The 22,551-nt window shown below is 38.3% G+C and overlaps 2 protein-coding genes across 9 annotated transcripts in view; one reads left to right on the top strand and one right to left on the bottom strand.

The window, feature by feature from the left end:
- Nucleotides 1-22,551, top strand: part of PTGER3 (prostaglandin E receptor 3) — a 190,013-nt gene that overhangs the window by 144,184 nt on the left and 23,278 nt on the right.
- Nucleotides 1,383-21,285, bottom strand: LOC138850631 (uncharacterized). 3 transcript variants are annotated; one of them, XR_011390662.1, is made up of 3 exons: nt 20,817-21,285; nt 20,497-20,658; nt 1,383-2,127 (listed from the first exon to the last, which is right to left on the bottom strand). XR_011390662.1 is itself a non-coding variant. In XM_070078262.1 (3 exons), the coding sequence occupies exons 1-3, from the start codon at nt 21,001-21,003 to the stop codon at nt 19,117-19,119; spliced, it is 768 nt and encodes a 255-aa protein (XP_069934363.1). In that variant the 5' UTR covers nt 21,004-21,285; the 3' UTR covers nt 1,383-19,116. The 3 variants fall into 3 exon arrangements, 2 of the variants coding, with proteins under 2 accessions (XP_069934363.1, XP_069934361.1); XM_070078262.1 differs by having other exon boundaries at nt 1,383-19,535; XM_070078260.1 differs by having other exon boundaries at nt 1,383-19,535; nt 20,799-21,285.

Genomic DNA, 22,551 nt, shown 5'->3' on the forward strand with positions numbered 1-22,551 from the left:
TTGAGGTAAGTCAGCTTGAGCAGTCCCGAATTGCACATCTCTTCCCTCTCTTATTCCCAGTCTTATATTTAACAGTGATCACTTTTCAGTTAAGTTTCAGCACTTAAGAAGAATTGTGTATTGATTGCAGTATTCAACCAAAAGTATTAAGTAGAACAAACAAAAAAAATAGTAAGAGGGATAACATATCAAGTTGCTCATCAACAGTCATGGGGAGGGCTGATCAAGTCACCGTTTCTCATAGTGTTCATTTCACTTTAACAGGTTTCCTTTTTGGTGCTCAGTTAGTTGTCACCTATCAAGGAGAACAAGTGGTATTTGTCCCTTTGGGATTGGCTTATTACACTCAGCATAATGTTTTCCAAATTCCTAAAAGGGATCACTTTTCAGTTAAAATTTAAACACCTAAGAATAATTGTGTGTTAATTACAGAGTTCAACCAATAGTACTAGAACAAAAAAAAATTACTAAAATGGATAAAGTATTACATCGTACATCAACCGTCAGGACAAGAGCTGAACAAGTCACTGTTTCTCATAGTGTCCATTTCATTTCAACAAGTTTCCCCCTTGGTGCTCAGTTAGTAGTTGCCGATCAGGGAGAACATATGATATTTGTCCCTTTGGGACTGGCTCAATTCACTCAGCATGATGTTTTCCAAATTCCTCCATCTTGTTGCAAATGACCGGGTTTCGTTGTTTTTGACTGCTGTATAGTATTCTACAGAGTACATGTCCCATAATTTCTTTATCCAGTCTACTGTTGATGGGCATGTGGGTTGGTTCCAGGTCTTAGCTATTGTGAATTGAGCTGCAATAAATATTAATGTGCAGACAGCTTGTTTGTTTGCCAATTTAATTTCCTTTGGGTAAATTCCAAGGAGTGGGATGGCTGGGTTGAATGGTAGGGTTATATTCAGGTTTCTGAGGAATCTCCAGACTGACTTCCATAGTGGCTTGACCAGTTTGCATTCCCACCAACAGTGGGTTAGTGTCCCTTTTTTCCCACATCCTCTTCAGCATCTGTTGTTGGTAGATTTCTGAATGATAGCCATTCTAACCGGGGTGAGGTGAAACCTCATTGTGGTTTTGATTTGCATTTCCCTGATTGCTAGTGATCTTGAACATTTTTTCATGTGCCTGTTGGCCATTTGGATTTCCTCTTTTGAAAAATGTCTATTGAGGTCCTTGGCCCATCTCTTAAGTGGGTTGTTTGTTTTGTTTTTGTGGAGTTTCTTGATCTCTTTGTAGATTCTGGTTATTAACCCTTTATCTGTTGCATAGTTTGCAAATATTTTTTCCCATTCTATCGGTTTTCTCTTCACTCTCCTGACTGTTTCTTTTGCAGTACAGAAACTTCTCAATTTGATGCAATCCCAATAGTTGATTTTGGCTCTGACTGCCTGTGCTTCTGGGGTGTTTTCCAAGAAGTCATTGCCGGTACCTATATCTTTCAGGGTTTTTCCAATGCTCTCTAATAATTTGATGGTGTCAGGTCGTAGATTTAGGTCTTTAATCCATGTTGAGTGAATTTTTGTTTAAGGTGAAGGTGGGGGTCTTGCTTCATGATTCTGCACGTGGAAATCCAATTTTCCCAGCACCATTTATTGAATAGACTGTCCTTACTCCAGAGATTGGTTTTGGATCCGTGATCAAATATGAGTTGGCTGTAGATGTTTGGATTGATTTCTGGTGTTTCAATTCTGTTCCATTGTTCTATCCATCTGTTTCTGTACCAGTACCATGCTGTTTTGATTATAACGCCCTGTAGTATGTCCTGAAATCTGGTATTGTGATGCCTCCAGCTTTGTTTTTGTTGTACAAGATTGCTTTAGCTATTCGAGGTCTCCTGTGTCTCCATATGAATTTCAGCATCATTTTTTCCAGATCTGAGAAGATAAATACATTGGCTGGAGGCAGGGAGGACCAGAAGAAGTGAGATTCTGAAAGGGAGACATTTCATGTGATATAATGGTGTATACCTAATTTGTGGCTAGTCCAAGCAAGCAGTTTCATATACAGGAGACAGCAGAACGGTGGGAGTTGTAAATACATGAAGTCAAGCTGCTGGATTCATCAGCTGTGGATTGATGGCTAGGTTCAGTTATTTGAGACCAAGTGTTCTCATCTATAAAATGAGGGTAGAGGTCTTTTTAAAAAATCATTTTTTATTATTAATATAAAGAGAACAGATTTCATAAATTTCATAGATAAAATTCTACGAACATGATGATGCTTCACAGACTTAAGGCACAACGAAATATAGTGTTTATCAAATAAAAAAGTAGAAAAACTACTGTTCCACAGGAATTATATAAATGACAATAAAATCCTAAGATGTCAACTTCACACTCATATATTCAGATTTTTTGTACACACCAGAAAAACCATATGATAGCTGTCTATTTTTGATCTGGCTTATTTCACTAAGTATAATGATCTCCAATTGAATACATTTTGTTGCAAAAGACAAGATTTCATTCTTTTTTATGGATGAGTAGTATTCCATCATGTATATATACCACATTTTGTTTATCCAGTCATCAATTGAGTTATTTAACGAAATGATCTGTATTTTACCATATACTTCCTCTGCATCTATTGAGATAATCATGATTTTTATTCTTCAGTTTGTTAAAATGATGTATCAGTTTTATTGACTAGGTATATTGAACCATTTCTGATCACTAAGATAAATCCCACTTGGTCCAGGTGGATAATCTTTTTTGATGTGTTGTTGGATTTGATTAGCTAGTATTTTGTTGAGAATTTTTGCTTCTGTTTTCATTAGGGATATTGGTCTATAATTCTCTTTCTTTGTTGTATCTTTTCCTGGTTTGGGAATTAAGGTATTGCTGGCATCTGATTTTATTAAATTGGGTCTCTCCTCTATTTTTTGGTTAATTAGGCCAATGGTTTATCAATTTTGAAATTTTTTTCAAAAACTCAGCTGTTCATTTCACTGACCTTTGAATTTTTTATTCTAGTTTTGTTTATTTCTTTTCTAATTTTTATTATTTCTTTTCTCCTAACAATTTTGGGTTTAATTTATTCTTATTTCTCCAGGTATTTGAGATGCATTGTTAGATCATTTATTTGATACCTGTCCAATTTCTTGATGTAGGCACTGATTGCTATAAACTTTCCCCTTAATACTGCTTTTGCTGTATCCCATATTTTAATATGCTGCATTAGCATCTTCATTCCTTTCTAGGAATATTTTTATTTCCTTTTGAATTTCTTCTATGAACCACTGCTCATTCAGGAGCATGGTATTCAGTCTCTATATGTCTGTATATTTTCTAATGTTATTAATTTCCATCTTCATTCCCTTGTTGTCAGAAAAGACACACGGTATGATTTCAGCTTTTTGAATTTCTGAGACTTGTTTTGTGGCCTATAATATGGTTTTTGTAGAGAAACTTGCATGCGTAGATGAAAAGAATGTTTATTATTGAGCTGTGGAATGAAATTTTCTGTACATATGAATTAGATCCATTTGGTCAATAGTGTAGATTAACTGTGTTTTTTCTGTTGATTTTCTGTCTAGGTGATCTGTCTGTTGTTGAAAGTGGATGTCTAAGTTCCCCACTATGATTGTATTAGAGCATATGTCTCCATTTAGATGCATTAATATTTGTTTTAAATAGCCAAGTGTGCTACCATTGAGTGCATATACATTTACAATAGTCACATCTTCCTGTTGAATTGATACCTGAGGCATAACATAATGACGTCTCTTTTAACAATTTCTATCTGGAAGTCTATTTTGTCTGATATTAGGATGGATATTCCTGCTCACCTTTGATTTCTATTTTCATTGTATATGATTTTCTATCCTTTCACTTTGGGTCTGTGTGCATCTTTGTTTGTGAGGTGTGTTTTTTGTAGTCAGCATATAGATGGGCTTGGTTTTTTAATCCATTCATGCTGTCTGTATCTTTTAATTGAAGAATTTAATCCATTTACATTCAAGTAGTGGCTTGGTATTGCTGTTTTTCTGTAAATATTTCTATTATTTGTTTTGGTTCTCCTTTGTACTTTTGTTGGAAGGTTTTCTGTCTTTGTATTCTTTCATAATGCTGATGATCTTTCTCTGTTTTTGTGTAGCACTTCTTTAAGTACCATTTGTAAGGCTGGCTAGGTGGTGGCAATTTCTTTCACTTTTTTTTGTAATGTCTTTAATTCACCTCTATAAATGAAAGCTTCACCTGGTACAGCACTTTGGATTAACAGGTTTTTTTTTTCTTTTAGGATATGTCCTATATATATTGCTGCATTCTCTACTAGTCTATCGGGTTTCTGATGAGAGATCTGCTGTCAATCTAATTGGAGATTATTTAAAGGAAATCAGGTGTTTACCTCTTGCACATTTAATTATCTTTTCTTTATGTTTTACTTTTGAAAGTTTGACTATAGTATGTTGTGATGAAGATCTTTTGTGATCATGTCTATAAGGGGTTCTATGCTCTTCCTATACTTATATATCTGTATCTTTTTCCAAATTAAGGAAGTTTTCTGGAGTTGGGCTAGGTGATTTCTCAAAGACCCAGCTACACGCCACACCCTTTTCAGCTACCCAACCTATGCAGAAGTCACACTGTCACAGGATTCCCACAATCACAGGGTGCAGAGCTTCCACTGTCACAGTGTGCAGTGGCTCTGCTTTCTGCCTTGCAAGTCTTCCCATCCACAGTGCCAGCCATCTGCTGAACTCACATGAATATGGCACTTTAGTGGGGAGTGGGGGAGAGAAAGAAGACAATGTTCTCTCTCTTCTGTGAGTTAAGGGAGAGTTAAGTATCCCCCTGTCAGTTCTCCAGGCTGGGCTCAATATCATCACGGATTGTGGCATTCTCCCTCAGTCAAAATCCAACAGTAGCTTGTGGGCCACAGCAGCCCACTTGTTTTGTCCTGAGAAGACAGAGCTTCTCCACCAATGGCCACTGAGCCCTTTGGTGAGAGGGGAGGGGAGAAATGAAATGCACCCTCCCTTCACATAGCTAAGTGGGTACCCTAACCCTGCCAGCTCTACTTTCAGATTCTAAGTCAGTGGGGACTATGGGGTTCTCCCTCAGACAATACCACCTGTGGCATGTAGGCTGCTAGAGGCTCCTCTTACCCGGCTCTGAGATGATCATGTCTCCACCAGCCACCAATCTTGAGAGTCACTGGTAGTATCTTTCCAGCTGCTGCATGTTTGTGCAACCTCTGCGGCTCCACAGAGACTTGAAGGCTTCCATCCTGTAGGCTTTCTGCTGCAAACTTTTCTCCAACTGTCTCATGAGAACTGAGTCTGCTTCTTGTTCTTTCAGTATCCTCCTGTGATTGAAATCACCATATCGTTTCCCTAGTTGCCTTCTTGTATATTCAATCAGTAGAGATCCTTAACACATAGTGGTGCCTATAATTATCAGGTTATTTCATCACAGTCTAATACATGGCAGTGATTGATGTTCCCATGTCTCCTTTTCTTTACTATTCACTGAATAAATTTATGAATGAATAAAAAACTGAATGAATTCCCACTTGGATTTTCTTTGAGCTAAATAACTCTTCAAATCTACTCAAGCAATGTTGTGACACTCACCAAAGCACTCAAGCACCCTCTGATAACATAGGCCTCACTTTCCCTAATCTCTTCTTAAGTAGCTTGTTTAGGAGGAGAAAGGAAAGGAGAATGAGTTCCTAAGATCAGTGAAAAGTGAAGTCATTCCCAGGCCTCGGGCACCTGTATCTAAGCTTCTGAGATACACTCTCCCTTTTCAGATTGATAAGCAGAGAAGTTCTCTGATCCTTGCATTCTGTACCAGTAGAGTCAGAAATTTTACTCCTATGCACACTCCAGGAGGAAGAAATCCAGCATCCGTATTTAGAGCTCCAAATCCTACAGTGATATTTTCTTGGACTTGGCTGTTAAATAGCTGATAGTTGCTCTTGTTTATCCTCTGCCATCTTAAGGAGAATCTGGAAGACTCCAACCCTGGAGGAATCCCAATGACTAATCAGAAAACTTGGAAAAGAAGCTTCACAGTTTGAAATAACATAAAATCTCAGACATTGGATTGGACTTTAAGGTCATTCCTTTAAAGGGTACCCAGACTTTGGGATTTCAAGGATTGTAATATTTCTAAAAGCAAAAAAAATAAAAAATAAAAAAATAAAAACAAAAGTAGGGACTTGATGTAAGGAGAATGTGGCTTCCTAGGGCTGCTCAGAACAAATTGCCGCTAACTAGGAGACTTACAGAACTGAGTAACTTTATGGTACTGGAGGCTGTAAGTCTGAGTTCAAGGTTTCAGCATGGTTGGTCCCTTCCAAGGGCTATTAGAACCTTCTCTCTCACACACACCTTCTGTTGGTTTCTGGCCTTCTTGGGCATTCCTTGGACTGTAGATGCCATGCCCCCTGTGTCTTTATATCATCTTCCCTTTTGTACGTGTCTGTTTCTATGTCCAACCTTCCTCCCCCATCCCCTTTTTTATAAGGACTCAGTCTTGGATCAGGTCCCACCCTAATGACCTCATTTTAACTTGACCATCTGCAAAGACTGTATTTCCAAATAAGGTCACATTCACAGGTACTAGGGATGAGGACTTCAACATCATTGGGGTGGACACTGTTCAACCCACAATGTGGCTCACTTATGATTTAGTTATATAAAGATATTACAAGAAGAAAAACCTGCATCTTGCTGTATTTATCAATACAAAAAGGAGATATTTTAACTCTCAAAGTTTTACAAATTTTATTTGATTACAGAGGGCAGACTTTTTCAGAAAAAGCTGCTGGAACCTAACACCAAACATCCTGCACCCATGCACTGTGCTGCTCTTAACTCCTTAAGCTTATACTAGGTTGTCAAGATATTGGCAGCATCTGGGGAAAGCTTTTCTTTGGTTCCCTTGGCCTAGTACAACTGTTTATTCACTGCTTAAACCTCTTCTGCAACCACCCTAGTCTTTATTTTGTAACTATGCTTATTGTTAAATGGTAACAGAGCCAAAAATAAGAGGTTATCCTGCCTACCTGGTATTGCACTTCTGTCCTTGATGTTATGTTGGTACTTGCCCCTTTCCTGTCCTCTTTATTTTCTTCTGCAAGTATGCTAGGGGCTGTTTCTGTGAAACAGAAATTTGTTTTGTGAAATCTGACTGCTCAGACTGAGCCAAGCATTCTATAACATCTTTGCAACATTTGGAATCCAGATTTCAGCTCTGCATCTGCCTGCCTGGTTTCCAAATGATGATTTAATCAGCCCCTGCATTGAGTTTTACATGATGATTCTGTTGTTGTGTAGAAGGAAGAGTATCTGCTGTTCAAAAACAGTAAGTGACCACAGCAATCACTTGAATTCTGGGGCCACTATTCTCTTACCTGGGGTCAGAGATAAATTTCCTCAAGCCTGTAGCCAAGTAAACACATTCACCTTGGATTGTTTGAATTGCTATTCATGACCCACAACTAACTTTGACTTATGAATGTTGAGTAACTCAGAAAAACAGGGTGGGCCATCAAGTTTCAAAGCGTTCTGAGAAAGTAAGAAAAGAATAAGTAAAAATGTATCTTGCATATCATTTGTTCGTTTTTCCTACTTGCAGTTTTTTAAAAAAATTTACTTATTACTAGTACTTTAAGAGTATTCAGTACTGAGGTGTCAAGACAAAACCTTTGATAGAAACCAAGGGAGCATTATTGCTACTTCACACTGGGTGAAAAGATTGGATTTTGATATCAGATCTAGGGGTTTTGAATCCTGCCACTGCAATTCTGTAGTAGTGTGATCAAAGGCATAGTTCTTAAATTCTTTGAGTCAGTTTCATCAGCTATGAAATAGGATTACTGATACCTACTTGAGGCAGGTGTTTGCCATAATGCTTAGAATATATCTTGAGACACCCGCCTCCCATGTCGGAGTGCCTCTGTGAGTTCCAGCTCCACTTCCAATTTCAGCTTACTGCTAATTTGTACCCTGGGAGGGAGCAGATGATGACTCAAGTACTTGCATCCCTGCCACTCTTATGGGAGACCCTGATGGAGTTCTGGGCTTTTGGATTCAGCCTGGTCCAGCCTTGACTGTTGCAGGCATTTGGAGAGTAAGCCAGTGAATGAAATATCTTTCTTTCTCTCACCCCCAATTTGTACCTTCCAAATAGATAAATAAAAAATACATATTAAAATAGCATCTAGTTGATAGCACTATTGTAAAGATTAAAAAATAGCTGACGATAGTAGTGGGACTGGAGGAGAACTTTTAAGAAGTAAACAGTAATCTAAGTAAACTTTTGCCTAAAGGTGAGGCTTAATTCAAATATCACAGGAATTATCATTTATGATGGCACTTCATTAAAAATATTTTAATTTTCTTCCATGAGTTGAGCAATTATGTAGAATACTATTTGCAAAAAAAAAGTATGCCTACAAAGCAATGCAAAGTGACTAGATATTCTGTGTTTCAGACAACCAAAGACTTCTGAAGTATATCAGGTACTTCAAGGTCATATGAGAAATTAGGAATTGAATGTGGTTTTCTGGCAGTGTTGGAGGCTCAAAATGCCATTTGGAAGTTAATAGAGCTAAATAGATGATTATCACAAAACTACATAAAAAATTCAATTTATCAAGTCCTTCAAAAGGTTATTTTCCATTCTGACCAAAAGCAAGATGTGCTTCTTGGCATTTATAATTTCATTTCTAAATAAAGCAATATGTGCATCAATTTTGCTGTTACATGTGGATTATTTTTTTTTACTTTATGAATAAAATTGTTATATTTAAGAAAATGTTAGATGGGATTTGGAGGATGTGGAAGACATGGTTAAAATATCAGGGAAGCTACCAACAAATGAACTTTTTCTGTTGCTTTAATCCTAGCAGCAAATGTACATTGACAGGAACATCTGGAGAATTTCATCTTGGCAGTAGTTTTCAAAGGCATTTTTTCTGACTTACTTTAACATTTTGTATAATAAAATTTTGACTTATTGTAACATTTTGTATAATAAAATCGTATCCATCCAGGGGAAAGTCCTGACTAATCAGAACTTAGTCATGTAAAAGGCATTTCACATTTCTGCATGAACACTAACATAAACTTAGGAAACTAGGTTTTAATTAAAATAAAGGTTTTTCTCTTGGTCTTGTCACCTGCTGGATAAAGTATTGGGAAAAGATGTGTGTACAGCAGAGCAACCAAGATCCTCCACTACAAATCCCAGCACACTGGCCTTGTCCTGTGCTGAAGTAACACACAGAGTTCTAGGAGAGAAGACAGCAGACTGCCTAGAATCAAATCACTGCACTGCCACTTAGCTGCATGACAAATGTCTTAGCCTCCCTGTGCCTCACTTTCCTCCTCTGTACCATGCAGATATGAATATCTATCCCCTGTGGATTCATATGACAATACGCAATATGACTAATATGCAATGCACCCGACATATGTTGTATAAAACACCAGTTCCCTGAGGGGGTTGATGTTATGGTGCAGCAGGTTAAGATGTCATCTCTGGCCCCACTGTCCCTTACGGTTGTCAGTTCAAGCCCCAGCTGCTCCACTTACAGTCCAGCTCCCTGCTTATGTATCGGAAAAGCAGCAGAAAATGGCCCCAAGTGGGAGACCTGGATGGAATTCCAGGCTCAGCTGATGCGGCCATTTGGAGAGTGAACCAGTAGATGGAAGATTCTCTCGCTCTTTGTCTTTTGAGTAAATAAATAAACTTTAAAAATATCTATTAAAAAGAGGGGGTGCTGGCATTGTGGCGTAGCAGGTTAAGCAGCTGTCTGCAATGCTTGCATCCCATAAGGGCACCAACTCAAGATTCAGCTGCTCTACTTCCCATCCAGCTCCTTGCTAAAGGCTTCCACCTAGCCCAGTCCCAGGCATTGTGGCCACTTGGATAGTGATCTGACAGATGGAAGATCTCTCTATCTCTGTCTCTGTCTCTCTGTTTGTTTTTTATACTCTCTAAGCAACTCTTTCAAATAAACAAATAAATCTTTAAAAACTAAGTTGTACGTGCACATAAAGGCTAAAGACACACCCACGTACACAACCATTTTCCTCCATGTTCTTCTCATTTGATATTGATCATACCCCATGCCAGCTGTTAAATAAATGTCAGCAGATGGCAGTCATAAAGTAGTGCCAGGCACTATGCTGGACACTTCGAATGCATTATCTTGTTTAAATCTCAGAACCAATCTGTGAAATGGAGTTCTTATCAACATATGACAGAGGAGGAAACACAGGCTCAGAGAAATTAATATGCCCCAAAGCAACAGCTAATAAGTGACAGCATTAAGAATGAAATGTAGATCAGTCATCCTCTAAATCTTATTTCCCCAGAAACTGTTTTACCACATTACTCCTCAGTATTTGACACTAAAGAGGACACAATAGATGCCTCACATATGTTGTCAGAGATGATTGTAAAAAAATAAACTGTTGGTCTCGGAAGTCCCTTAAACACTGACATATATCTGTTGTGCTCTTCTTCTCACTGAGGGAGATTTCATAGCAAGATTGTGCTTCCTTTTGACATTCCTGCTTTTAGTGATATCTCAAACTTCTTTTCCTAGGACTCACAGTACAGGTCTTTCAACCTGGTTCTCTGTATTATAGAAACCATATAGCACATTTATTAATATCTTTTGAGATCTCCTTTGATATCTTAGGTTGACAACATTTTGTAATATTTCCTTCCTTCAGCTATGAGTAAGGCTGCAAGAAAGTTCATGCTATTTTTATAATGATTATTGTCAGAGAAAAAGAATGCTATGCAAGTCTGCAAACTCTAAAACAAACAGACTGCACCCTGGAGGCCGTCTTATCTAAAAGCACAATTGATTGCACTTCAGCACTGAATCTGCTTCTACAACCTTGGGCGATATAGTTAGCATTTGATATCCCTGTATTTTAAAACTGGAGAGGAATTTTACTTAATTGTTTGTTTCCAAGATTCACTTTATCTATTAGGGTGGGAAAGGGATCCTCTACAAAAAAGGGCAAGGAGTGAGGAACAAGCAGTTCCAAGAGTGTCAAGCCTTTAGGATTCATTGAACTGTTTCTGATCGCTTTATTAACATTCAGATCTGTAGATCTGAGAGTGGACCTTCAGTTTGTGGGTGCATGTGTTTATATAACATGAGAATTCAGAAAATACATTCCAAAGTCAAATAGAAGTAATTTGGAGTTACTGACCCTTAATTTTTACATTAAACAATCCCGAATTGGGTGCCTCTTGGGTGAATATGAGTCACTGCTTGCAAGAAGCCCCTGATCTACGGTCAGTGATGGTCAAAGGCACCATTTGTTACAATAGATTGGAGTTTCATGACAGTGGAAATGCAGATTGTACTTGAAATCCAAAGAAGTGTCACTTACTACAAACAGGTAGGAAAGGTGTGGGGAGAAAGTAAAATTGGGTTTTGTGGAAGGTTAGAGGTCACTGCAGTAAATAAACATTCCAGTCAGGGTCACATGCAAATAGTTCTGGAGAAAGTAAGAGAATGTACCACATTAAGGTCCCAAAGGAACAACATAAAACACAGAAACTCCTGTGAAGTTTATTTGATGCCCTTGCAGGTAACTCTACAGGTGAAACCAGAGAGGAAAAACTAGAACTTCGTCTTGCAGGGCTTATTACGCCAAACTAAGAAGTATAGCCAGTGTCCTAAGAGTTACTGAAGGGCTTTCAGTATGGACATGATAAAAACCAAGCTCTAAGAAGAAGAAAGGTCATAGTGGGCTTTAGTGAGAACAGGCTGTTACAGTTAGAAGAGATAGTGACTGTGGAAATGCATATTTAAGCACTAAAACTGATAAGGCAGAGTAACTGGCTACAATAAGACTAAAAGAACCTTGGCAGTTGAGTGGATGATAGACCATTTACTAAGATAAGTTGTACAAAAAGGAATTTGGAAATGGTCATAGTCAAGGTCAATTGTGGCATGTTAATGGACCAATATTTTGAGTTATAATTGTTTTTGTGTCTACTTTGATCATCATTCATTGGTTAGGAGATGGACTTAGGGGATAATTTCAAATCTCAGGTCATTTAGTGTCTTTCTGATCTTAAGACCATTTAATCTCTACAAGCCTCAATGTTCTCATTGGTAAAATAATAAAAATATTTATGTCACAAGGTTGTCATGAGTAAGGTTTAAGGGATAAAATCCACATGCAGTCCTGATGCTGTTTCTGTTGTGGCTGCTACCAGCTGAACGCTCACTGAGTACAAGCTCTACTTTTCCTTCGCAACATTTCCCCAGAGGCCTCATAGTGGTCTGTACACACTGGACTATCAAGGAATAATTGTTGAAGTGAGCTGAACTGAAATGGTACAGCAGGGAAACACCACAGGCTGTTTCTGAGAGAGTTGAAGCATGTGTACCTGTTTAGTGTACAACTGCAGTTAAAGAAGTCACACGGAAAAGATCAAGAGCCACATTTGGGGTTGAAGGGATGGAAAAGAGTGACTACAGTGATTAAGTAAAATGGGGAAATCATTTCTAATGGCAAAGAAAGCAAACCCATTCTAAGGAAGAGGTCTTCACAGCCTCTTTAGGTTTTTAAAAGGAAATTAGTGATCCAACAGGTTTCCTTCTAAGCTTAAGGTTTGACAAAGGCATGTAACAGAAATGATCTTACATATCTAGGCAAGAAGACAACTACAGGGTGTAAGTCATATGAAAAGAATGAAGCCCTAGCTTAGAATAGAAATCTACCCCAAGCACTGATAGATCTTCCATCTGCCATTGTGGCATTTATTTTATTTTTCTTTTGATCACTTAATTTCCTCTGAATATGAGCCATGTTACATGTAAAGATATAATTTCTTAGCCGGCGCCACGGCTCACTAGGCTAATCCTCCGCCTAGCGGCGCCGGCACACCGGGTTCTAGTCCTGGTCGGGGTGCCGATTCTGTCCCGGTTGCCCCTCTTCCAGGCCAGCCCTCTGCTGTGGCCAGGGAGTGCAGTGGAGGATGGCCCAGGTGCTTGGGCCCTGCACCCCATGGGAGACCAGGAAAAGCACCTGGCTCCTGGCTCCTGCCATCGGATCAGCGCGGTGCGCCGGCCGCAGCACGCCGGCTGCGGCGGCCATTGGAGGGTGAACCAACGGCAAAGGAAGACCTTTCTCTCTGTCTCTCTCTCTCACTGTCCACTCTGCCTGTCAAAAAAAAAAAAAAAAAAAAAAAAAAACAGATATAATTTCTTGAAAAGATTGCTTTTGCACTTTCAAAGTAAACCTGCTCAATGGGGTAAATAAAATAATTAAACCTCATTAATATAGCCTAAATAATTTAACAAGAGGACCACAAGCTTATGTGGAAATAGTTCTGATGTACTGGCACTATTAGATTTGGGGGATTCATTTGACTGTCGATAAATGGAAATTTAGCAAATATCTAAGATAGGTGAGCAGCATGTAAAGATAAGCCATGGTGACATAAAACATTGAAAACTATTCTTTAATAGCAGGTAAATGCAGCAGCTCTCAAATATTTTATTTTCTAACCAGCCCACCATGCTCCTGAAGTGCACTTGGGCTCACTGTCTCAGAGCTACTGCAAATCACACATTCTGTACGTTATTCACAGAACAATGGTTCCAAATAGAGGAGAGGTAGGGTGAATCCTAATGGAAGAGAAATCTGTTTAATTTCCATAAGCCCATAAGTAATCAACAGTACATTCTGGTACATTCTGGGCCCTTCATTCTCTTTCTAACAGGAAAAAAAAATCCCCAAATAAGCATATCAAGGCCAAGTTTCTTACCAATGACCTCTTTTACAGTATTTCAGATGAATACTCAAACCTGAGGTGGAGTCAGAGAATGAGGAGGCATGGGTCAGAAAACACAGATGCTTTTATGCCTAGAGATCTGATGTGCAGCATGAGTTCTATAGGTTACAATTTTAGCCTGGAAATTTGCTGAGACAGTAGATTTTAGGGGAGCTTCACATACATGCACACAAAAGGTGGCTATGTGGCATGATAGATATGTTAATTCACTACAATGTAGTCATCATTTCTCTATGTATGTAAAAACCTCATGCTGTATACATTAAATTTATATAACAAAAAAGCCAAGGATACTGAAATGTAGGATGACCATAGATCCCTTTTTGTGTCCCTAACCCTCGCTGTGGTTCTCTACAGGAGTCTACTAATTTTGTATTTCAAATGGTAGTTTCTCAGAGGCTTTGATCTCCCCAACTGCATAAAACATCATCTCCTTTGTGCCTGTTTATGACCAAAAGTCACCTCCTACAGCACAACCACCCCTGCTGCTTCTGCAACAAGGTTATCTGGGTCTCCTGGAAACACATCTTGGGGAAAGGCGAGGGAGTGCTCTCCACAGCACCTGGTGCAGTTCTGCTGACTTTCAAATCATCGACACTCACAGCTTGGCGTGCTCTGATGAACCCTCAGAGCCAGCAACATTGTGGTTGCCACATGATTTTCCAATCAGGATGAAACACATGGAACTGTCTTTTCTCATTCTTCTTTTGAGTTATTCATATAATTCTAAATAAACCTTATATTGAAACATAATTGAGGAAGGAAAATATTTCTCTACTTTCTCCTTTTGTTTACATACTGGTTTATAGTTCGTCTTTGAATATGAGTTTCAGAGCATTATGAAATAGCATAATCATCCAGCAAGAAAATGATATAAATATAATCATCATAGAAATAAAAGTATAAATCAGCCAGCACACAAACAGATTCTTTTTAAATTCTCTATCACAGAGAAGATATTAAGAATTTGGAAATTTAAATGTAGAGAGAAATTATTTAGGGACTTCACTGGAAAGTAAGTGTAGCCAAGGATAACATACCACATCTATCACATTAGAACCTAGAACAGAATCAAAGGAAGCTAACTTCAGTTATTCTCCAGGCCATCAGAAACATCAGGAACTATGGATTTAGACAACTGAGTCTTCCTCCTGTCTCTCTCTCACACACACACACACACACACAGGATGCTACCACTGAAAAATACACATACATTGAAGTTGAAAAACAGAAAAGAGCTATAATAATTAGAGTCAACTAAATACAAAATACTCAGCAAAAGAACATGGAGACCATAACCTGAAACTAAGGCCCATGCCAAGGCATTTGTAATAAGTGGCAAGAAAGAATATTTTCTTTGTTCCTCTTAAACTGTAGTATTCTGGGTAATTCTAATGGTAATGATAAAAGATGTGAAATATCATTTGAGTTCACATAGATGTCCTTTCCCCTCTCAGATAGTCTGTACTCCACACTATCGCTGGTTGGAGGGGCACTTAACAACATCTGTCACCCTTCTCTTTATGCCTACAAGAAAAATTGTAAATTTCTTTTCCAAGACTTCCAGATTCCTTATTATCTGCCCAAAATACTCTCCCAATTTCCTCTTCAGGATCTTCGTTCTTACATCCTCTATATTACACTTCTTCTTTGTTAATTTATTTTTTTTCTCCTAATTAAATGGGGTATTGAAGAACTTGAACTCTGGAGTTAGACAACTCTGCTTTCAAGGATCAGCATTGCTATTCACCAACAGTGTGATTTTGGCAAGTGGCTTCCTTCCTTCATTCATGAATCCAACATTATTTATTGAGCATATCTAGTGCATACCAGGCTCTGCACAGAGCATTGGGGATAGAGTGGAGATCAGTACAAAGTTCTTGTCCTCTTGAGACTATCTAGGACATTCAGATAGTCCAGGGTCTCTCTCAGTGTAGGTTTAGCAAGACAATGCAGCTGCTGCTGCTTGTTTCTCTTAATGTCTCACCTGTTTAGGTCAGGCCCACCCAAGAAATTTTCCCTTTTTCTGAATTAATTATCTACTTATTTATATCACTATTTAAATATACATTTGCTTCTGTCATTTTTATCATTGTACATATTTATAGGTACAATGTGATAATTGAATGCATGTATACAACATATAATCATCAAATCAAGTTGATTAGTTTTTGAGGAATTTCCTTATTGTTCTTTGTAAAAGTTGTTCTAATTTACATTCCCACCAATAGTGTGTTAATGTTCCTATTTCTCCACATTGTTGCCAACTCTTGTTATTTTTTGAATTTTTGATAATAACTATTCTAACTTAGGTGATATGAGATACTTCATTGTAATTTTTATTTTCATTTCCCTAAATCCTAATGCTCTTTGGAATTTATTTTATAAATTTGTTGTTCATTTGAGCTTGTCCATTTAAGAAGTATCTATTCATATCACTTGTCCATTTTTAAAATGTATTATTAATTTTTGAGTTATTGAGTTTATTTAAAGATGTATTTATTTATTTATTTATTTGCTTTATCAGAAACACAGAGCAAGTGAGAGAGAGAAAGAGAGAGAGAAAGAGAGAGAGAAAGAGAGAGAGAGAGAGAGAGAATTTTCCATATGCTGGTCCATTCCCCAAATGGCCATAGCAGCCAGGTGTGGACCAGGCTGAAATAGGAGCCAGGAACTTCATCTGGGTCTCCCACATGGATGGATGGTAGGGGCACAAGTATTTGAGCCATCATTTGCTGCTTTCATAGGCACATTAGCAGAGAGCTGGATCATAAGCAAGGCAGCTAGGGCTCCAATGAACACTCTAGAAATGAGATGCTGGCACCAGAAGTGGAGGCTTAAGCCCACACTGCCAACTCCTCTGCTGCTAAGTTTCATGAATTTCTTATATGTTCTGGATAGTAATCCTTTGAAAGATTAATAGCTAGCAAATATTTTCTTCTGTTGTGTCTTCTTTCTGTTGTTTCCTTTGCTGTGAAGATTTCTTAGTTAGATGAAATCCTACTTGTTTATTTTTGCTTTTTGCTTTAGAGGTCTTGTCCAAAGAATCCTTGTCAACACCAAAGTCTAGATGTATTTCTCAATGTTTTCTTCTGGCAGTTTCTTAGTTTTGGGACTTACATTTAGGCCTTTTATCCAGTTTCAGTTGCTTTTTATACTTGGTGAGATAGGAGTCCAGTTTCATTCTTCTGAATGTGGGTAATTTTCTCACCATCATTTACTGAAAAGACTTGTTTCTCCAAGGTATGTACTTAGCAGCTTTGTCAAAGTTCAGCTGGCTGTAGATTTATAGGTTTACTTCAAGACTTTTGTTCTGTTCCATTGGTTTATGTATCTGCTTTGTGCCAACATCATGCTGTTTTAATTACTACGGCTTTGTAGTTTACTTTAGATCTGGGCCTTGTAATGCCTCCTGTATTATTCTTTTGTTCAAGAGTAATTTATTGACAAATAAAAACCTAGTCCTATGATTTAAAATATTTCTTTTGATTATTTCAAATATCCTTTGTTCTTTCCTTCCACTCTTGTTCTTTGTGGTTTGGTGTTTATGTATAAAATCTGATTATTTTCTGTTTCCTCTCTTTATGTATCTGATCTTTTAGTGGGCTATATATCCTTTATGTGTTTCACAATGATACTTTTGCTTCTGGATGTGTGACTTCCTTAACCATCTTTATTTAAGGCTGGTTTGGTGGTGATGAAGTCCTTGTTTCTGCTTGTTTAGGAAGTCTTTAATTCTCCATCTATAAAGAGTAGCTTTGCTGGATATAGTATTCTTGGTTGACTTTGTTTTTCTTTCAATATATCATTCCATTCTCTCCTGGCCTGTAAGGCTCTTGGTGAATAATCTCCAGTTAGTCAGATGAGGGTTCCCTTAAATGTGTTTTGGGCATTTTTCTCCTACAGTTTTTAGAATTCTCTTTTTGTGTTGCATTTTTGAGATTCTGGCTATAACAATTGCATGTCTTGGTAAAGATCTTTTCTGGGCATGTCTGTTTAGTTCTACGGTCTTCTTGCACAAGTTATCAGATTCTCACCAAGATTAGGGAAGTTTACAGCTATTGTTTCATTAAGTAGATTTTCTATGCCTTTTGCCTTTTTCTTTTCCTTTTGGAATCCCCAATATTTAGCTAATTTTCTCAAAGGTCTCAGAGGCTTTCTTCTTTTTCATTATTATTATTATTATTATTATTTTATTTTATTCTTTATTCTTTTTTTCTCTAACTAGGATATTTTGTTAAGATCTGTCTTCATGTTCATAAATTCCTTCTTCTGCTTGATTTGGTCTGTTGTTGAGGCTTTTGATTGTATTTTTTACTCAACTTCCTGAGTCCATCATTTCTAAGATCACTATTTGGTTCTTTTTCAAAATCTTTACCTCCTCGATGAATTTCTCTTTCACGTATTCGTTTGAGTTCTCTAACAGTTATTTTTTGAGTCTGTTGCTAAAGAGTTATTTTGTTCCTTTGGAGGTATCATTCTAGCCTGTTGTTCCATACTTCTTTTTCCCCCTAGGTTGATATTTACACATCTGGCAGATCAGTTATCTACCACTTTTAAAGGGTGGCTTTTGTGCCAAAACATTGTTTCCTGAAGACATTTCTTCCATTGTCAGTTTGCCAAGTTTCTTTGTCTTTAGTTCCTGTTGGATCTGTTTTGTAGTCTCTCGATACCTTCCTGTGCTATAATTGATGAGAGTCCTGGCAGGAGTCTGGGGCACTTGTTCTCTGTATGAAAAAGTTCAGGTAGCCAGTCAGTAGCCTGCAGTGATAAGAGCAGTTCTGAGTTGCAGGAGCACAGCCTGCAGTACTGGTGGGGTTGTGTATGCTCTGGCAGTGGCCTGCAACAGCAAGGATAGAGCCAGGATCATGGGAGTGCACGTCTTCATTCTGGCAGGTTCTATGCGTCTCAGCAGCAGGCCGCAGGGGCAAGGCCAGGGCTGTAGGAGCACTGGGGCAGTCTTGGTGGCATGTACAGTCCTGATGTCAGTCTGTGGGCCTGAGGCCAGGATCACGAGAGCACTGGTCCTCACTACAGGAAGTTGGTGTGTTCTGGCAGTGGTGTTGGGAGGTGGAAGAGGGGCACTTGAGTTGTAAGAGCAACCATCAGCAGTCCTGGTGGGGATGTTCAGTTCCTAGTGGTGGCAAGCACTGCCCTGGGTGGGGGAGGGAGGCGAGAGTGTGGGAGAGGTTTAGCCCCAACTCTGTGAAGGCAACTGAGCCTGCTTCTAAGTTCCTGGGGCAGAATCTCCCTATCTGCTGCGCTCCCTGTCTGATGTAGTGCAGTGTGCTGGGTGTGCTGTGGTACCAGAGTCACAGCTCCACCGGCGCTACAGTCTTTGCTGGCTTGCTGGGTACAGATATGCAGGGCCTTCTGTCCCTTGGGGCAGTGTGGATTCCATCAGTGGTTCCTTTCTCAAGAGGGTCCCATTCTGCCACATCCTGTGCTCTGAGGGCTGAGGTAGAGGCCCTGCTCTCTGAAGGGGCTGCTCTCTGAAGCAGAGCTATTGTGCATTCCTCCAGACAGCGCTCCTTAAGCCTGTGAGCACTCTGCATTCCCCCGTAGCTAGCATTGTCAGTGATGGACACTGGAGACAGACCCAGTGAAGACGGCCTCTGACTGTGGGTCTGGGTTCTCAGTTGCCAGTGTGCTTTATGCTGCCAACTCAGGTCTTTGTGTCCTGCAGTGCTCCTATAACTGCCTTGCTTGTTTCTTTTCCCTTGGGCATCACCTAAGAATAAAATTATTTGTTTTATTATTATTATGATTGTTCTCTGGAAGAGATGAATGTTGGACACCTCTAATCAGCCATTTTGGAGTCTCCAAATTTTCCTTCTTAACTAACTCAAAAAAAATCAATTGATTTTGATTGCATGTGAAAAAGACTTGATTGCATGTGGAAATTCCTTTTGCAATATAATGTGACAATCACTAGAAGGGTACCTCATTATATTCACAAGTTCATTCACATTCAAAAGGAGACAATTATACAGGATGTGTACATCAGATGGTTATTTTTTAATTATGTCTAATTTCTGAGGACTCTGACTCAGACATATAAGGCTCAGTATATCCCAACAGAACTGCAGTATTACTTAGGAAGATAAAATTATTAGGAATATTTTTTCTTAATTTTTAATGATGGAAAAATTTATTTTTGTGTATAGGGAATCAAAATATCAATCAGAACGCTAATGTGTATTCATGAAAATTTGTTCTTATTTTAATTGTTTATACTATTCAAGAGAATTTTATCTTTTACAAAAGTAGGTCAATTTTGTGATTGTAAGTTTAAATGAGTAATTGGTTTAGGCTTGTAATTTGAGATAAAAACCATATTTGGAATATTTAAGGAATTTAAGATTCATCATGCATACAAATTTAATATATTAAATTTATGAAAATGAGTTAAGTTCTTTGGAAGTTTGCCAGACTACATGATTGATGTATTGATAAAGAAAGTAAACACCTATTCCATTAATAAATGTAGTAAATTACTCCATGGAGTTAAATTAAGTTATAAAGTCTTCATTCAAATTATTGCACAGCTTGCTACATTTATGAATGTATTAATAAGATTTTTAAAGTACCATACAAACAGAAAGAAGAAGTTTTTAAATAATTGTACCCAAAATTACCTTGGGTTTTTTTCTAGGTATACAAATTGTCCTTCAGAACAAAACTGTACTCACATTTAACAAATTTAGATGGTGCTGTATTGTATGATCTTTGTTGAATCACTGAAATTCTCTGTCTTTTCCGAATCTGAGAAATGGCTGTCATCACACCAACCAGGTAGCTGCGATGGGTGAATGTAATGTTTCCCATAAAGTACTTGGAGCTTGGTCCTTCTCCTAAACAGAAGAGCAGAGAATTAATTAGAATTCATCCATGGACCAAAGTTCTAAATTCAATCCCTCAAATTCACTGTTAGGTACAATTAATTTAGTATATTTCCAGAAACAAACAACGATTAGGAAAATAATTTAAATACCAAAGGCAGTACAGTAACCTGTCAAATCCCATGGGATATTAATTGCACCCTTCATATCTTCACTAGAAAGCGGCTGAAGGAAGGTAGTTTTAAAGCACTGTCCCATTTCAGTCCTTAAAATTTGAGGCACAGAAGGCAGGAAAGTCAGCATCAGGCTCCAAGGACTTTTTGCAATCAATATTTCTGTGCCAATGTCTTTGGCCATGTGGCTGAAAGGGGGCTTAAGACACTAGGGGAAGGGAGAAGCTGAGTATTCCCACTAGGCTAATAGTCGCCTCATGAAATGTAGCTGTATTTGTAGCAGAATGAGCAGAGGAATGCAATCCTGTCTGGGCAGAGGGCAAAGAAAACCCAGGGGAGAGCTGACCCAATCACTCTGCATGATTTAGAAATGTATGATGATTAGTAGAGACCAATCCACTTTTCTCGAGTTCTTGTCTTTGGACACTGAAAATATTGTTTCAAAGAAAAAAATATAAAGTGAATTATTCTGAACAGTTATAAATATCCTTTAGTGTGTTTAATTCTTGGCAAAATGCAATGATTTTTTTTATGATACCTCTAGAGAGGAACAAGCACAAGTATAGAAAGGTTGTGTTTGTGTGTGTGTGTGTGTGTTGAGACAGACACACAGAATCTAGAGAGCTGGAAAGAAGAAATAAAAGAATACACCCACACACAGATTGTATCAGATTAATAATTACTTCTCAGAGAGTTATTATTAATAATTACTTCTCAGAGAGAAGTTCTGGGATGAGACCCAGACATAGAGAAAGCAAACAGGAAGACCCTGGGGAGATACATCCATCTATCTATGTAACATCTCTCTCTCTCTCTCTCTCTCTCTCTCTATCTATCTATCTCTATATAAATTTTACATTGAAAATTATGTACATACAATTTCCAAGGACCCAAGAATCAGAGCCAAAGGGAGGGAAAAATGAGAAAGGAAGATAATACAGAGCAACATTCAATGTAATCAATATTTATTGACCACCCACAGGGAGCATGGCAACCTACTGGAAACTAAGTGGGAATAAATTCAATTTGTTCCTGCTCTGAGGGTGGAGAGCTGCCTGGGGCTGCGGAGGTGTGAGTGCAGGCAGATCCACACTGTGCTCTGAGCCCCCCAGCACACACACACTTTGGTCCCATCTCGTGCTCCTTGGACTGACCTGCAATGCTCTTCTCATTCCAGAGAGGAAAAGCAAACATTACAAAGAGAGACAAGGATGAAGCATTCTATTTTTGTTTTGTTTTTTTGTACTTGTAACATCAGGTCTAAAACAAGTGCTATTATTAGTAGCAACACCATGCTTCTCTAGGAACCCTAAAAATCTGGAATGTAGAAGTTTAAAAAAAAGGAATGTTAAAGTTAAAAAGGGAGTCTCCTAGAACACTTTTCTTAGGCACCCCCACTCCTGTGCCCTGACATAAGAGGAACCTAAACATTTCATGGAAAAAAAAATTGACATAAAATATTTTATTTTGGTGCAAAAAAGTTGCAATCTATGCTTAATTTTTAAAGATTTATTTATTTATTTGAAAGTCAGAGTTACAGAGATAGAGGGAAAGAGAGAGAGAGAGAGAGAGAGAGAGAGATCTTCTATCCAGTGGTTTACTCCTCAGATCACTGCAAAGGCCAAAGCCAAGCCAGGTTGAAGCCAGGAGCCAGGGGGAACCAGTGCCATACGAGATCCCGGCATTGCAGGCAGTGGCTTTACCTGCTATACCACAACACCTTCCTCCACAC

This window comes from Oryctolagus cuniculus, chromosome 7, assembly GCF_964237555.1.
Source record: "Oryctolagus cuniculus chromosome 7, mOryCun1.1, whole genome shotgun sequence".
Lineage (NCBI taxonomy): Eukaryota > Metazoa > Chordata > Mammalia > Lagomorpha > Leporidae > Oryctolagus > Oryctolagus cuniculus.